Source organism: Doryrhamphus excisus, linkage group LG11, assembly GCF_037039965.1.
Source record: "Doryrhamphus excisus strain RoL-2023G ecotype Guam linkage group LG11, RoL_Dexc_Guam_v1.1, whole genome shotgun sequence".
Taxonomy (NCBI): Eukaryota; Metazoa; Chordata; class Actinopteri; order Syngnathiformes; family Syngnathidae; genus Doryrhamphus; species Doryrhamphus excisus.
In genome coordinates, this window is record NC_136367.1 from 7088886 (window position 1) to 7106253 (window position 17368).

The 17368-nt window shown below is 43.2% G+C and overlaps 2 protein-coding genes across 2 annotated transcripts in view; one reads left to right on the forward strand and one right to left on the reverse strand.

The window, feature by feature from the left end:
• Positions 1–339: 339 nt before the first annotated feature.
• On the reverse strand, positions 340–3246 carry LOC131122947 (zinc metalloproteinase nas-4-like). The gene is made up of 9 exons (XM_078794502.1): positions 3185–3246; positions 3062–3106; positions 2955–2993; positions 2675–2873; positions 2486–2600; positions 1878–2050; positions 853–934; positions 654–775; positions 340–500 (listed from the first exon to the last, which is right to left on the reverse strand). Exons 4-9 carry the CDS (start codon positions 2712–2714, stop codon positions 460–462), a joined length of 573 nt encoding a protein of 190 aa, XP_078650628.1. The 5' UTR covers positions 2715–2873; positions 2955–2993; positions 3062–3106; positions 3185–3246; the 3' UTR covers positions 340–459.
• A 1468-nt stretch (positions 3247–4714) lies between these two features.
• igf2r (insulin-like growth factor 2 receptor) overlaps positions 4715–17368 on the forward strand; it is a 31366-nt gene continuing 18712 nt past the window's right edge. Inside the window, exons 1-15 of the mRNA XM_058069479.2 lie at positions 4715–4983; positions 6863–7002; positions 10264–10382; positions 11351–11449; positions 11528–11660; positions 12966–13077; positions 13143–13251; positions 13329–13488; positions 14392–14584; positions 14658–14761; positions 14854–15018; positions 15094–15240; positions 16289–16441; positions 16800–16937; positions 17026–17176. Of these exons, the coding sequence (XP_057925462.2) occupies positions 4841–4983; positions 6863–7002; positions 10264–10382; positions 11351–11449; positions 11528–11660; positions 12966–13077; positions 13143–13251; positions 13329–13488; positions 14392–14584; positions 14658–14761; positions 14854–15018; positions 15094–15240; positions 16289–16441; positions 16800–16937; positions 17026–17176 (2066 nt within the window). The 5' untranslated portion in view covers positions 4715–4840. The remainder of the gene's footprint in view (positions 4984–6862; positions 7003–10263; positions 10383–11350; positions 11450–11527; positions 11661–12965; positions 13078–13142; positions 13252–13328; positions 13489–14391; positions 14585–14657; positions 14762–14853; positions 15019–15093; positions 15241–16288; positions 16442–16799; positions 16938–17025; positions 17177–17368) is intronic.

Sequence of the window (17368 nt, forward strand, 5' to 3'; positions counted from 1 at the left end):
TCTCCGCTTGGGCATCTCTGTGTGGAGTTTGCATGTTCTCCCCGTGTGTGCCTGGGTTTTCTCCGCTTTCCTCCCCTATTCCAAAAACATGTTAGCATGCTAACTTCATTGGGTGAGAATGGTTGTTTGTCTGTATGTGCCCTGTGATTGGCTGGCCACCAGTCCAGGGTGGACCTTGCCTCTCAACCCCAAGTCAGCTGGGATAGGCTCCAGCATACCCCCGCCGCCCTAGTGAGGATAAGTGGCTCGTTCAAGTCCTATGCAGGTACACACTTTTGTTTTGACTTTATTCTTGGAAAAATTATTTTTCCTATTTTTGCTGCTGCTTTTGGCCAAAAAAAAACACACCCCAAGGTAAAGAAGCTGGCCGATTTGCAACGTTTGCTTTATTCTGCCACTTGAGTCAAGTTGACATGATGACGCCAAGGGACAAAAGGATCCGAGAGCATCAAGCCTTCTTCAAAATGCACGGCCTCTTGCCCGGTCTCTCCTCCTCTCCTCTGCAAGTAGAAGACAGACGTACCGGATCAAACCATGCAACTGCCACACCTTCCATGGACACATGGTGGCAGCAGAGGGCTGCTGTGTTCCACAAGCATGTACACAAGGTATACTACTGTACATGTACTGCAAGTATGGCAAAAGATGGTTACCGCAGTGGTAGAGTTTGTTGAGCTTCTGAACGTCCAACTTGCTGAGGTGAGACCTCTGACCCATGTTGACTCTGCGTTTCTTGGGCAACAGCGTCGGGCGTCCATTTGTACTGAAGAAATACCTGATGACATAAAAAATACTGGGAATGAGACGCGAGTCAATGTTAACACTAAGAACTTTAAGGAATAACATCCTTACTTCCCGTAGTGCATGATGGACTCAAGGTCGTAGGGAAGGTTAAACGTGTTCCCACGCTTGATCTTGAAGTGTTTTTTCTTTCCTGCCAGAACAAAAAGTAGCTTTATCTCGTGTTTCTAACAGCATCCGGTCCTGGAGTCCAGTAGAAACCCCCAGTGGATGGCACGGCATGCCAATCATGGAGGCACACAGTAAACAACACAGGCCGACTGAGTACAGGTGACTCCATATTGACTCGCTTCTCCTAAAATGACTGCTATTGCCCTCCCCCCCTCATTTTTCAACTTCAATAAATAATTCTCCAATACTTAACTGCTGCTAAAAATGACATTTTCATCCATTACTGGTTTATTCTGGTGAACATGTGACTTTTCCTTAATATTTGGACTTTATTCCTCAAAAAATGCCAGCTCTCATTACTTATGCTGTGCCCCCCCCCAAATATTTAAACGTCTTCCAAGTTGTCATAATCATGACTATTCTGATATTTTACTTTGTTGTTTCTCATATTCCCATAACTTATGAAAGAAAAATGAGGGGTTTTCCTATTTCAAATCTATGCCACTAAAATGACATTTTCCACCTCTTTTATTCATGACCTTTTTTCCTCTTATGGTTTTTATTTTATTTTTTTACATTTTCCAAAATTAAAAAAATATTTTCTTCTCGTAGTATAACTATTCCCACAATATTTTGTCTTTTCTTAAATATTTGTACTTTACCCGACTAAAATGTTTTTATCATGACATGCTTGGAAAATTACAACTCAACGTTTTGGTCAACATTTTGACTGCTGACGTTTCTATTTTTGCTAGTTTCTTCAAAGCCGCACTTTGGACACCAGCATGATGTGCATCAATTGGATTCATCTTTCCACTGCAGATAGCGCCATCAAAGCACTTTCTATTTACGTTGGCATCGAAAGGGAAGGGAAATGAACGATGAGCTAAGTACTCTGAGACTGTCTATGCATCATGAGAAGTCTGAGCGGTGCTGGCTCCAGCAGTTAGAGGTTGAAAGCGTACCCCGCTTGATGTTCTCCCACTGCACGGTGATGTACTTGTTGCGGTCCTTGCGGGTGTGCTCGTGGTGCAGACCCAGCGTGTGCATGACCTCGTGGCACAGATTCCCCACGCTGCACGTCTTGGAGTAATACAGCGGCTGCGCTCCTCCTCGACACCCGACAAAGGAGGCACACCTGCAACACGTTTAAGGAGGCCATGATCATGGTCATCATGGCTTTCCTCCCCGAGGACCGCACACTTGGAAGGGAAGAACAAATACCCCAACGGCAAGTCACACTTGGGAGATCAAAAGGGCCTGCCGCCTTCGCCACGTGCACTTTCCATCCCATAATGCCCTCACTTTAGCTCAGAATGACTCAATTTGGGCTATTGTAATTTTTTCCTCAATTTAGATTATTTTAATGTCATAATTATGGCTTTTTATCTTCCAATTTGGTTTTATTCATAACGACGCCCAAATTTGACTTTTAATCTCTAATCTTGGCTCCTAATTGGCTTTATTTCTTTGATGGGATCCTGGCTTACCGTTGGGGTGTTTGTTTCACTGGTGCTGCTCCACACTAGCAGTCAAAGGAAGCAAAGAAAAGGGGAAAGTGTGGCAAAATCACCCTCTGCCCTTCTTGAACTTGACGTAGTTCATCTCCTTGCTGCGCTTCTTGAAGCGAATGCAGGTGACATCAGAGATCATCTTCAGGGCCCTGAGGATGTTCTGCTCTTGCTGTCCTGCACAGAGGAGAGGAGAGCTCATTTAGCAGTCTCTGTAGACCAACAAGATGGAAAGAACGATAAAGACCCACTCAGGCCGTGGCTGATGGTGTAAGGCATCGTGGCGTCCATCCACACCACGTCCACGGCGTTTCTGTCCTCGTGAGGCTTTCACATCCAAACGCAAACAGGTCGTCAACATCCATCGGAGCTTCTCGCACAAGCAGATGGAACGATGTCCTACCTGCATCAATATGTCCCCCTCCTCCACCCATGTGTCGCTTTCAAGGCCTGCACCGTGCAGTCAGACGTACAAATGACAAACTCGTTTGTGCAAACGCTGTGCTGTACCTCCAACTCCCAAAGGTTTACCTTCTAATGTCTCTGCACTGTCCTGCTCTTCCAGCGGGTCTGCAACAGAGCACAGGGCTTGAAATCCCAATTTTAATCTACAAAGTTTGATAGAAACCGGTTCAGACCTTGGGTGAGCGTCATATTGATTTGTGTTGCATTCAAGGACATGCCTGAAAAGACAAGAAAAGTCTAATCTACTCCCTTTGTTTGTTCAGACATGTTCAGATATGTTTAGCAAATATACTCACCTTCTGGTTGGGACACCAAAGTGTCTGTGGTGACGTCGCCTAAATAATAAATAGAATAAAACAACTTTAATTCCGCACTTGGACATGGATTCCATTATGGACTAGCTTGGGAACTGACCTGTGGCGGGACTAATGCTAGCATACTGAGTCTGATTTAGGAGGACAGCGCCGACTGAAACACAAATAAAGTTAATAACAACAGTAATAATAAACAATCAAGCCAGACTTTCTTTGTACCTGGCAGCGTAAACGCAAAGAGCAGCAAGAACATGGCGCCCCAGCAGGTCTCCTCACGTTGTCAGCAGGTGAGGCCATTTTCAATCAGCACAGCCTCTTCCAATGCATACGTTACAAAATTCATCTAATTGGTCAATTATGTTGGCTTTGAAAAACATGTTGGCTTGAAATCCTAAGAAAGTCATTTAAAAATTATTATCACCCCGCTAGGCAGACACGTGATCATAACTACTGTAACGTAAGAAGAAATGAGGTCATGCGTTATTGTCTACACCAGGGGTCGCTATTGGAGTGGACATTTCAATAGCCTCCATTTTGGACAGTTTCATCCAAACGTTGTCCAGCCTGGGCCATATACTGAAAACAAAAAGGATGCAAGAAAAAAAAACTGCATATTTTTCAAATACTTAAACTTTCTCCATAACTCCTTTTGTATTATGACTTTAAATTTAAACTAGACTACTAAGCTAAATTTTATTCTTGGAAAATTCTATTTGTTTTTTCCTTTTCTGTTGCTGATTTTCCCCCAACATTCTTCTGGGAAATGTTCTTGTAATTCTTTTATTCCCATAATATTTTGACAATATTCTTTCAACATAATTTTTCCTACAACCTAATTTTCCAAAAATTACAACTTCATTCATTGTTTTGCTTTTTTGTCACATTACAACTTAAAGAAAATTTTAATCATTTAAACTTTATCCTACTAATATGATATGTTCTCATAACATTATGATGTTATTCTAATAAAATATTTTTTGTTTTTTTCCCTCATGTTATTTTCGAAAAAAGTATTTTTTCATATTAAGGCTGCAACATATTTCTGTTAATGTTTTGTCTTTGTAAAATTACTGCTTTTTTCACATTGTTTTGTTAAATTGCTTTTTTAGAATGTTTTTTTTAATTAGAACAAAACACACACAATGAACATACAAAGAGTATATACATACAACATTGGCAACAACTTCAATCAAATAATGTCAGAAGCACTTTTGGAACAGACATCCTATTAACCAAATGGTGCGTTCTTGACTGCTGGGAAATAGGAAACACCCCACCTGGACTTTGAGCGGCGTTTCTCTTTGGGGGTTAAAAATGTCCGAGTGGTAACTGAAAGCCACATTGCCGCACTTATTTTCTGTTTTCTATCTGAATGCTATTAGAGGTAAATATATTTAATGATGATGATTGCTTTGACTCAAATATGTAAACTGGAGTGCCATAAAAAAAACAGTAGTCAGTAGATCTGGAGTGTCCCACTGTCCATGAAGGCAGCACAGTTCAGCAACATGACAGTCATGTGACGTGGAGTCATGTGGCGCAGTCACTTCCTTCCAATTCTCCTCAGCGCCGCTTCACTCCTCGGTTCTATCATGTCGTCCTAGTGGACCCCTTACAGGACATCCAGCCCAGTCAAGCATGTTTTTACCGAACCAAGGCCGGCCGCGCTCACCTCTCGGGCGGTTGCTTTGCTTGGTGGCGTGTGCGGGATGTTTGCTGCTCCGGTTCGGAGCAGCGGCGACGGCTGCGGAGGGAAGCCTGTGGTACCAGGATCTCTGCAGGTAGGAACACACCTCCTGTGCAAACAAGAAGCCGCATGTAGGCGTATGTTGGATCCAGCATTTGTATAAATCAGCAGAGTATTAAAAATGTCCGCTGATGATGAGTGCGCGCCTCTTGACATTCAAAGGTCTCGTGAACATGAGTCAGCCATTGTATTTTTCGCCTTGTCAACTTCTCATTTATAAACCTAAACGAATCCCTTTTGTTATTGCGACGGCGCCTCCGCGGTGATCCTACCGCACAGTTTTAGTATTTTGACTTTATTCATCTCCATGATCTACCGAGGCTGTGCTCACGCTAAAACAGGGAGCTAGCTTAAACTGCCATGGCTAGCTCGCCAACAGCATGACACTTCTGTTATGCCGCGGCTTTATTCCACTGTGACCTTTCAAAATGTTCATTTGCTCTGGCAAAGGAGCTGCCGCTCAGCAAATATTGACACGTCCCTGGGCCAGACGATGATTGGACTGAAGAAGATATACAATCAACTTTAGAGTCGTATGAAGGGCTGGGACGTAATCAATCATGCTAATTTTAACTACATTTTCGCCAGTAAGATTTGACTCTTTGTACAAAGTTACTTAAGTTCATCCATTTGCTCAGCGATAGACTGTAATTGTGCTTAGAGCTGCTTTCTGCTCACTCAAAAAACACTCACGTTATCATTTGCTTGTGTTAATAAAGTTGGTGTGTGTTTATAGCAAGTTAAACTTGTAGGGGTGTCTAAAGTGTGGCCCGGGGGCACATTCTATAAACATAATTTAAAGGGGGGCCTATTCTGCTTATATTTCAGCCCTTTGTATTGAGTTGTGGACTCCTATAGAGCAGCAACAAACAATGTATTCCACATAATGTATTCCATCCACGGCCCGCCTCCAGACACGCCCACTCTGCTGTTATTGGTCACACTGCCGAGTGTTTAAAATATTTATCATATTTATCGTATGACGATTTATCTTGTTAAAATGTCTGGGCTGCATGGAGGGTTCACTGCTGCCGTTGTGTTGTGTTTTTATCATGACATAGAACAATTGTTATGACTTACTCATCTTATTTAAGTCTTTTCACATTAAGTGACACTCAAGCTGGCCCTTGGGACGAAAAGGAGCAAGCTCGCAGCTGCAAGGGAGGCAGTGAGAGCCAGGCAAAATGTGTAAACCAAGATGACAGAAAGTGAGCTAGAGAATGAGATTGAAGCGTGAGTGGCTGTGACAGGCTGTTGATTGATCAGTTGATTGAACCATTTCAGGGACTATTTTTCATTGTCACAGTAGTAAGGAATAATGTGTGTCCCTCGGGTCGCACGCACACTTTATTCTGGTCGCACATGATTATCAAATTAAGTGTAGTGGGACATTCTTATGTGTGGTCCATATGTGCTTAAATAATAAGCTATATATGTATGTACTACATCCATTCATACAATATATTACCAAGTAAAAAAAAAAACACTTTTTAAGACGTGGTGGCTTTTATTTTGCTGCCTTGGTGCGCCACATTGGATCCCATGTAGCGGGAAGATGTTAAACATAACAAGGTTAGTTTAGCCAAGCTACGGAACAGCTTGGGGCATCTATGTCAATTTACAAAACAGGAAAATAAGGGGTGGATTATGATGCAGCAAACTCGCAAAAAAGTTGGTGAGAGTCCATCCATCTGTTGAATGTTTCAGTACTTTTCTGCATGCTGCTTGCTACATTTTCCTCTTCAAGTTTCAACAGTTGGACATGTGCATCTAAAAGTAGAGCAACTTAAGTTAACCTGTAAAAGGTCACATTTTAGCTTTGTCATGACATTTCCCCTCAATGCCAATTATCAGCAGAGTACATATTCCCTTATGATCTCATCACCCTATTGACTTTATTCCCTCTCTTGCAGCTACAAATGGGAGGCCATTGACCTGGATAAGAAAATGAGCTACACACTCAAGCTGTGTCCTTCCTCCCCGTCCACCATGTGCGGCGACAGCACGGCCGTGTGTGCCCGCGACCTGACCAGCGACATTTACCAATCTGTCGGTAAGTTAGCGTATTCTTCTACGTTTTGCTTCCCATTCATGTAAATTAATTTATTTGCCACTACCTGTTTTCCCATGCTCATAAACACTATATAAGCCAGTGGTTTTCAAACTGCCTCTTGTGAACATGTGATGAGTATGTCACACTCGTGTGATGAGTATGACCCCAAGTCACTCTAATTTGCATCATGGCCTCACCAGGCCTCACCAGTCTCCACCATACCCAACAAGCTCATCAAAATGTCTGATCCACTTGTTATAGTCGTCTCTTCTCTCACGCAAACACGGGCATCATCATTATCATCATCATCATCATCATCATTTACAGCAGGATACTGAACACTGATGCTTTCTACAAAATCATTAAGTCGTTTTTTCCCTGTGCATTCTCCTGCGTGTTTGTTGTTGTTGTTGTTGTTGTTGTTTTTTACATTCCCGCTACCCTCCTCTCGCCATAGCAGTGTTTTGACCACCTGTGCTACACGAAACATACGTCGTGAATCCTCTGAGATGCCCCTTCCTGCAGTGAACTCTGTGACCTCTGCAGTCATTATTAGAGCTATGTTTTTCATGTTTCAGGAGTTGTTTTTCGATGCAGGGTGGGGGGCTGCAAAAAAAGTTTGGGAACCACTGATACAACCCAACATTATAACGACAGAAAGGAAGAGGACAGAGCCACCCTAATGAGGATTCAGTGGCATAGAAATTGGATGAATTATAAGAAGAAAAGAATAAATAGATAAATAGGACAGGAGTAAGGTCCTATATTTAATAAGAAAGGGGAAATATGTCGATAATTAAACAAGCAAAAAAAGAGCAAAGTTGATACTACTAATGTGTTTTTACAAAATATCAAAGTGGCAAAGTTGCATCCTTTCATTATTCACTATGATGTTAAATGCTATTGAGAAACTAATTAATTAATAGCCAAAACTAATATTTGTCGCTGGCCACATTTTGGACAAACAGCCCCTTTCTAGACGTTAGTGTTTTGTTTTTCATGTTTTAGCCACATTTTGCAAGGAGAATGATCCAAATTTGACAGTTGATTTATACTTCAACAACCACAGATAGATCTAGGCCAGGGGTGGGCAAACTTTTTGACTCGCGGGCCGCATTGATATGACAAAATTTACGGGGGGGGGGGGGGGGGGGGCAGACTATATATTTTACACGTAACAGTCCACCTGGTATTATTGTATCTGTAAAATTGTCATGCAATTTGCTATTATTATTAATAAAATAAAAATAATAATTATTATATTATTATTATGTAAAATATGCAAATATAACAATATTTTTATATAATTAATATAATAATTAGCATTAATATAATAATTATAATAATCATAGTAGTTCTAATAATAATAATAATAATCTAATAATAATAATAATAATAATAATTATTATTATGTGCTTGTGTCCCTTTTTTCAGGAACACTTTGTAAACAACAGACCATGTCAAAAAACGAAATTGATAAAACCATCAAAAGGTTGGCTCAGTCCATGATGCCAGGTTGTATGTTGAGTTTAAATGAAATACTTTGGAAAGTATTCAAACACTTGACGGGCCGGATGTGGCGCCCCGGGCCGTAGTTTGCCCACCCCTGATCTAGGCTGACATTTTATCATATTTATCTTGCGGCATAGATTGCCTTATGCGCGTGGCCTCACCCTCAGGTCTCATGACCGCAGCACAGCAGCACCAGCAAAACACACTGTATGGTTGTTGTTGTTGTTGTTGTTGTGTTGACGACGTGATATATTTATTGTTTGATACCGCAACATTATTGCCTCATATACTTAACACCGTGTCATTCATACACAATAGTAGTATGCCGGGAGGAGCACATTATAGTGGTCCTCAGCCATGCATTTGTAGTCTAACGCTATGTTTACTACAGTGGTTACAGTTTGCAGTGTTGTACAGGGTACTGTACCCAACTGAGAGCTGTTTCCTATCAGTGCTGCAAAGTACAAGCGTGATAAAAAACATAATGGCAGACAATCATGCCTCCTTCTAAACTCGGTCATTGAGGTTTGAAAATGTGTCGGCATATCAGTTCATACCTGGTAACTGATTGGATGAATCGGTGATTAGCATGGAAAAGTAGTTTGACAGCTGCTGTTTACCAACAGGCAAATCTTGTATGACCCTTTATTTGGACCTTGATGGAGGTCAACGCGCTGAGGAGGACCCGGGCCTTCTTATGCAGGCACGGTAGCAGCTTAGTGGGACACTGGACGAAATAACATTCCTTATCATCACAACAAAGCAATGGAGATGGTGGTCAAAGGTGTCTGTGTTGGATTTATAGGACAGAAGGTCACACACTCTTATGGTGACAAAGGTCATCTTGTGATTCATACGCAGAAGCAGCATGACAATAAAGTTCCTACTCCAGCGATGCCTTTTTAATGGCGCTGCGTGAGAGATGTTTATGTAACTGCACTCTATTTGTTTTTGGTTGCCTTATTTAGCAAGATGAGAGGGTCTTGGGATGTTGTTAACTCTGCAGATGGGTTCCCACCGCTGTTTATGTGCATGATGACATGATGCATGGCAGCAGGGACCGCATAGTCCACCTTACATTTTTACAGCTGGGGAGGGAGGGTGAAGGTTCTTTTTCAAGACATGCAGGTCTATCAATCATCAACATAGGGAGAATAGCACGTAATAGCACGTAATAGCATGTAATGCTACTCTATGCTACTAAAATGGCTCCTAAAATAATTTTATTTATTGAACTTTATTGAGTTAGTTTCTCATAATATTACAATAGTTCAACATTGTGCTACTAAAATCACGTTATTTTTCCTTATAATATTATGATGCTATTCTCAGAAAATTCTCTGACTAGATTACAACATTTTGTCTTACTTTTTGGAATTTATTATGTGTAAATTTGCTGCTGATTTTTCATATTTGCTGTTGCCGTTGTTGCCATAGGCCAATAAGGAAACAGCTGGGTGCAGCTAATGGCCCCTGGGCCCGCACCTTGAACACCCCTGACATAATCTGATATCATAGAGAACATAAGAACAGTGCCACCTGCTGCTTTGGAGGATTGCTTGGGTACCGTAGATGGTTTGCTCCACAAAATGTTTAGTTTAATTTAGTTTTATTTAATATTAGACATTTTATTTTATTTTATTTTGTATTGTTTATTTCATTAAATGTTTTGTCACATCTCTTCCTTACCAACATGCCGGTCCTCATTTCTTCCGCACAATGAGCACTTTGTCCCTCTCTGCCGTGCAGGTGAGCTGTCCCTGCAGAGGCTGTCGGGCACCGTGCTGGATTACAACAGTACGGTCAAATGTCCGGCAAGTGACAACAACATCCGGACCACCATCGGCTTCCAGTGTGGGAAAACCATGGTAAGCTCTGAGCTGCTAATATGCTAGCATCTGGTCATCAGTTTTTCATCTTCTTGAAAGTAAGCCAATGTGTGATAGTTGGCCTTGAAAGTCAAAGCATCCACTTAAATAAGATGACAGGAAGTGGATGTGACAATAACTGTTTGTGACTCGGTCTGTGGCTTGCAGGTTAGCAGTGTGTCGGGAAAGACAATTGTCACATCCTGTCGTGTTTTAATGAAGTGCTTCTGCAGAATGTACGGCGCATTCTTTGTGGGCCGACAGGAAGCATCGACGGCATCAACGGCTGAAAGTCGCACCTCCAGAAGTAGACGCTGCGTCTGCTGTGGTGATTATCAGTAGCAGTGCAGCACAAAGACAACACGGAGCGCTGCAGGCTGACAAATGTGATAAAGCGCTAACAAGAAGCAGCTGACTTGTGAGGGTAGGAAGTAAAGTCTCTGTGAGGAAGATGAAGAAACTCAAGGCTCAACATTTAGACCTGGTCTTGGCTTTGCCGGTCTAAATTAGGCCTGCATGTTAGTAACAGGTTGGATGACAGGAGGGTTCACTCTGTTGCACCTGGGCGTGTTGGTTCTGTAGCTGAACGAATGGAGGGAGGGAGGAAGTGAACCCTCATTTAGTCTCTCTGTCCCAGTGGGGAGAGGTGGGGCATAGCTACACCAGTGGTCCCACCCCCCAATGTTAAATGCTATTGAGAAACTAATGATGTCTTTTTAATGTACCCGGAGAAAAGCCATGCAAACTCCACACAGAGATGTCCAAGTGGAGATCCCAACCCAGGACTTCCCATCTCCTGACTGTGTGGCCAACATGCTAAGGACTTGGCACAGTGCAATATTATCATTACATTCATGTAAATGACAAACTAATGTTGTCAATAATAGAATTTATCAGCAATAATTTGTAGAACGGCTGCACGGTGATGTCACTAACATTAGCGGACCTTGTTTTGTTGTCTTTTGTAGGGGACCCCAGAATTTGTGGCCGTGTCCCAGTGCATGCATTACTTTGAGTGGAGGACGTACGCTGCCTGCACGAGCGACAAGTTCAAGCCTCACAAAGAGGTACGAGGTGACACGATCGAACCCACAACCTGAAATGTTGGACGCCATCAGCGATCGATGTTTCTGGTCTGTGTGCAGGTGCCCTGCTTCGCCTTCGACTCGGATGGGAAGAAGCACGACCTCAGCCCTCTCATCAAAATAAGCAACGGCTACCTGGTGGATGATGGCGACGACAGCGTGGACTTCTACATCAACATCTGCCGCAGCCTCAGTCAGTCACTAAACACTTTAGAACAGTGTTTTTCAACCACGGCACGTTTTTTACATTGGAAAAATCTTGTGGCACACCACTAACCAAAAATGTTACAAAATGTCACCACGACCTCACACGTGCATCAATAAGTCGATCGGAAGAACAAGGTAGGTGTTGCCACATGGACCGATATTACATTGCTCTGCCAGTCTTTACACCACAGACACTCCACAGTAGCCACGTTTTTACATCACCACTTTTCTCTTTCCAAATGACCTTCCGGGAAACAATGGTATCCATGGAAAGGAATATTCCAATCTCTTGTCTACATGCACCGTGAAAATCAAACAGAATAATCAATGGGTCATGTGCGGTAAAACGTAAACATCAACACCACGTGATACCGGCTTCCCCGAGTTTTTCTTTCCATATTGTCAGTTTTTCGTCTGTCCAGTCTTGAAATTTAGTTTGAATCAAAAACAAACTTTGCTTAGTCCAGTGCCGATTGCTAGCCTCCATTTTTAAAACTGAAGAACGTCTGGATCTGCGTGTTACGTCATATCTCAGCATGCGCTGAAAGAACGCACCCGGGATAAATTTGAACAGGAAAAGATCACATTAAATCTTGCTAATATTTTAGAATTAAATTCGGGACATGTTTTATATAGATATATATTTTCTTTTTTAATAAAACTGCACTTGTGAATAAAGTATAGAAGGGTTTAGATTCTGTTCCACATATGGCGCTAATGCACACGAAAGCTGCTTGCCAACCGCCAATAAACAACTGAAGAAGAAAAACACCAGGAAGAAGAACGCAGTCTGACAACTTTCCGGTACAAGATACCTGAATTGGATTGGGGGAAAGAATATTCCATCCCTGTTCAATTCTTTCCATTTGAGCAAATATACCAAATGCAATTGGAATATTTGGGTCCATATATTCATGGCTATTGACATAATATTTGCACATGATGATTGATCAATGTTAACTATAAAAAGTGATATTGGATAATTCCTCACGGCACACCTAACGGTTTCTCAAGGTACACTAGTGTGCCGCGGCACAGTGGTTGAAAATCACTGCTTTAGAAGATTGGGTCTTTATATTTGATTTCGATAAGGAATTGTGGCACATTTTTTTCTCTCGCTTTTTTCTCTACTTAAGAACCTCCTTCAGATCCAACAGTACAAAATACACGTTCTTGTCATTTTTCAACAGGTCTTTAACATTATGATGTGTAGCGTACACTGTTCATGCCTAGGAGTGTATTTGTATGACATGGCTAACCAGGCCTCTAACATGCTCCTGCGCTCTGTCAGACGTTCCAGAAGCACGTTGTCCTGAAGGTTCCGCAGCCTGCTTGGTGACAAAGAACGTGGCCTACGACATGGGATCTCCCAGCATGCCCTTGCAGCTCTTATCTAACGACAGGTAGCTGATGATCTCATGAGTTTCCAGCCATGCTTGATGTGCTTAGCGTTTCTCCTGCGTTGCAGACTGAGGTTGCAGTACCAAGTGAGTGCTGACGTGACTCCTCCGGTCTTCTGCAACGGACACACTCCTGCTGTCACCATCACCTTCATCTGTCCTTCAAGCAGGCATCTAGTAGGTCATGCACAAACGGGTTTGCATCTGCTGCGTGAGACTTCCTGTCGCTGTGAGAACCTATCTTGATGCTACAGGGCAGCACTCCTAAGATGACGGCGGAGGCCAACTGCCGCTATGAGGTGGAGTGGACCACGGAGTACGCCTGTCACAGAGATTATTTAGAGAGCCACACGTGCAAACTCACCAGCACGCAGCATGACATCTCCGTCGACTTAAGCCCTCTCACCTTGAGCTGTAAGTGTCTCTGAGATGCTGGTCCGCTAAAGTCCTTGTCAGACTACATCATCATCATCAAAGAGAGAGGACCACTCTATGAAATATAAAAACAATTCCACGCAAAAATACACTGCAGCGTACGTACTAGCAAAGGCATCTCTTATCTTGTCTTATGACGTCCGTGTCAGCGGGAAATGGTCCCACAGTCAATCTAGCAGAGCGCTTACCAAAGTGGCACAACAGTATTTTTACAGATTTTTCACACCAGATTATAAGATGCATCTTATGGTGCAGAAAATACAATATTTAACCCTTTATAGGGCACTCACTGAAATACTTTAAATACTGAAATTTTAAAATTCAATCCTTGAGTGTTATTGGGGGCTATAAGAAGACATTTTTTGTCTTTTTACTTTTTAAAGTATCAGGTTTTGGGTGCAAATCAAGATCAAAGAAGTTGCCATATACGGTTCCTTGCCCAATTAGGGTATGGAAAAGGGACAGGTCAAACTGTACAAGGTGACATCACCAGAGGTACTGTAGTTAGAGTGACTGTGATCAACTTATCATGGTTAGTTTTTATATTTGGGCCGAGAGCATCGAGCCCCAAGCGTCAGAAAATTGCAATTTCCGACTTCTGAATGAAGAAGGAAGATTGATACTCTCTGGCTCTCTCCTGATTGATCACTTCCTGTGACATTGTCTGATCTTGGCTGATTGGCATGAGAAAGTCACATGACTCTGTTGCCTTGCTGAGATATGGGAAAACCCTGTTTTTTAAGTTACCATATATGGTTACTTGTCCTATAAAGGGTTAATAGTTATAATAAATTCATGTAAGAAATCCCATACTTCTAAGCAATCTGGCTCAATATTATCTCAACTAAATGCACTTTTGTGGATGTGTTTTTGTTTGTTTAGCGACAGACCATCCATACTACGCCCATTCTTCAAAGAGCGACGGGACAGAAAGCTACATTTACTACCTGAACGTGTGTGGAAAAGTCCCGGCGGAAGAATGCAGCAGCTTAGGGGAGTTTGTTTCGTCCTGCCAGGTGAAGAAAACGAGTGATGCCAAGAAGATGGCTGGAAGTTACCAGAACCAAACCCTGCGGTAATGTGTGCTCATGGCTTTTTGAAATGTATGCACCCTGGAACGCTTTTAACATGCCTCCTATCTGGTGTAGTTACTCTGATGGAGATTTGACGTTGATCTACCCTGATGGCGCCATGTGCTCTACTGGCTTCCAGCGGATGACCATCATTAACTTTGAATGCAACAGGAACGCAAGTATGAAGCTTGGGTTGAACATTGCATGAGGCGTGGCCTGGTGGCGGGGGCGGGGCAGCTCATCCTTTTCTGCTTTATGGTGTTCTGCTCAGCCAATGGGGGTGTAGGAGCTCCAGTGTTTGTTGGGGAGACCGACTGCACATACTACTTTGAGTGGCAGACGGCCCACGCCTGCATCAAGGAGAAGGAGGATCTCCTGTGTCGGGTCACCGATGGAAGAAAGCATTACGACCTTTCACCCCTCACCAGATACCCTGGTGAGTTTGGAAATTCAGTTTTATTTTTTATGGATTGAAAACAAGTCATTTGTCTTTGTGTCCTAAATGTTTCAGAGTCAGGGCTGAACTTGAACTGGGAGGTGGTAAATGCCGAATCTCCGAAACTGGATTCCAAACGCTTCTACCTTAACGTTTGCCACAAAGTCATCCAGGCGGGAGGGGCCGCAGGCTGCCCGGAGAGCGCTGCCTTATGTGCCGTAGGTAAGAAGGTGATTCACACAGAGATTTCCATTCATCCTATTTTCCAGACTATTAAGTGGCTGCAGTAAAAAAAATACAATAAAAAATAAAAATACACATATACAATATAGGGCGGCACGAGTGGATAGCGCGCAGACCTCACAGCTAGGAGACCAGGGTTCAATTCCACCCTCGACCATCTCTGTGTGGAGTTTGCATGTTCTCCCCGTGCATGCGTGGGTTTTCTCCGGGTACTCCGGTTTCCTCCCACATTCCAAAAACATGCTAGGTTAATTGGTGACTCCAAATTGTCCATAGGTATGAATATGAGTGTGAATGGTTGTTTGTCTATAGTATGTGCCCTGTGATTGGCTGGCGACCAGTCCAGGGTGTACCCCGCCTCTCGGCCATAGACAGCTGGGATAGGCTCCAGCACCCCCGCGACCCTCGTGAGGAAAAAGCGGTAGAAAATGAATGAATGAATGAATATACAATATAGGGCGGCACGAGTGGATAGCGCGCAGACTTCACAGCTAGGAGACCAGGGTTCAATTCCACCCTCGGCCATCTCTGTGTGGAGTTTGCATGTTCTCCCCGTGCATGCGTGGGTTTTCTCCAGGTACTCCGGTTTCCTCCCACATTCTAAAAAAACATGCTAGGTTAATTGGCAACCTCAAATTGTCCATAGGTATGAATGTGAGTGTGAATGGTTGTTTGTCTATATGTGCCCTGTGATTGGCTGGCCACCAGTCCAGGGTGTACCCCGCCTCTCGCCCAAAGACAACTGGGATAGGCTCCAGCACCCCCGCGACCCTGGTGAGGAAAAGCGGTAGAAAATGAAATGAATATACAATATAGTTGTCCCAAGCCTAGAGCGCCCTCTCACTGCTGTTGATGGTAATACTAACTCCTTGGTTCATGTTAGTATGATTGGCTGTTCAATGTCACACCTGACTATCAGTGGCAAGACAAACCTGACGAGGACAAAAAGTGTGAAAATACGGCATGTTGCATGGAGATCATTTGTTGTCGCCAGAAATATTCAATGTCATCTTTTTTTCTGTCTTAGATAAAGACCAGAAGGTCACCAGCCTGGGGAGCTTCCTCTCGTCCCCCCAGAAGACCGAAAAAGGAAATGACATCAGACTGGTGTACACTGACGGAGATTTATGCAGCAAAACGACAAGGATTCAGACTATCCTGACCCTCAAGTGTAAACCAGGTGTGCTGAATCATAATATCAATAAGAAGAATCATACTGTGTCACGTGCAGGCGGTGATGTCTCCAGACGTCCCAACTGGAGTTTAAAATGTTTTTGTGTGGATGTCAACTCCCGTAGCTTTTGGCCTGGACCTTGAAAAGGATCTCAAGGACGTGGCCAGTCAATAGTCTTACTACTTAAACGCCTGCATCAAGGCTAAATAACATCCGTCCTCTAATATTTTTGTGTGTCTATAATTAATAATTGCCTCAGTATTTGTATATTTGGGTTTTCGTCAAACCTTTTGGAATGCATTCATGAGGAACACGAAGGTTCCGCTGCACCGGTGACCTGCTGATCTCTGGTCTGTCCTCGCAGGCGATCTGGAGAGCGCCCCCGTCCTCCGCAGCATTTCGTCTGATGGCTGTATGTATGAGCTGGAGTGGTACACCGCCGCCGCGTGCGTCCTCTCGAAGACACGGGGGGACAACTGCAAGGTGGAGGACACTCAGGCTGGTAAGCATCTCACACGCTTCCGTCTTCCATTTGAGGAAAGTTCTTGAATGTGATGGGAAGAAAGTCATTCAACACTTGTTCCCGCTAGGCTTCTCTTTTGACCTGTCGCCACTCTCCAAGGCCGACGGCGGCTTCTACAACCTGACCAACGACAACTACGACTACTACATCAACGTATGCGGCACGGTTAAAGCCGCCACGTGTCCTGAAAAGGCAGGCGCGTGCCAAGTAGAAAAAAGGTCAATAAAATATACTTTTCTTCTTCTCAGACGATATTTAGTTCATTTCTCCAATGACTGAAGTGCGAACCTTAATGACAAAATTCAGATGTATGAGGACGGCGGATATGGAGGATCCTGTCCTGATCCTATTGGTCAACCTGAGCTCTGTATTTGCTCATTTGCATGTCATGTGTCTTGTATGTTTTTGCT

What these genes read in the sequence shown, in the direction of transcription:
- LOC131122947 (XM_078794502.1), bottom strand. Translation starts at nt 2,714, where the DNA reads ATGGACGCCACGATGCCTTACACCATCAGCCACGGCCTGA. An exon ending in AAGTTCAAGAAGGGCAGAGG is followed by an intron (nt 2,051 to 2,485) that starts GTGATTTTGCCA and finishes AACGTGTTGCAG; the next exon opens with GTGTGCCTCCTTTGTCGGGT. An exon ending in CAACAAACTCTACCACTGCG is followed by an intron (nt 501 to 653) that starts GTAACCATCTTT and finishes TTCTACTTGCAG; the next exon opens with AGGAGAGGAGGAGAGACCGG.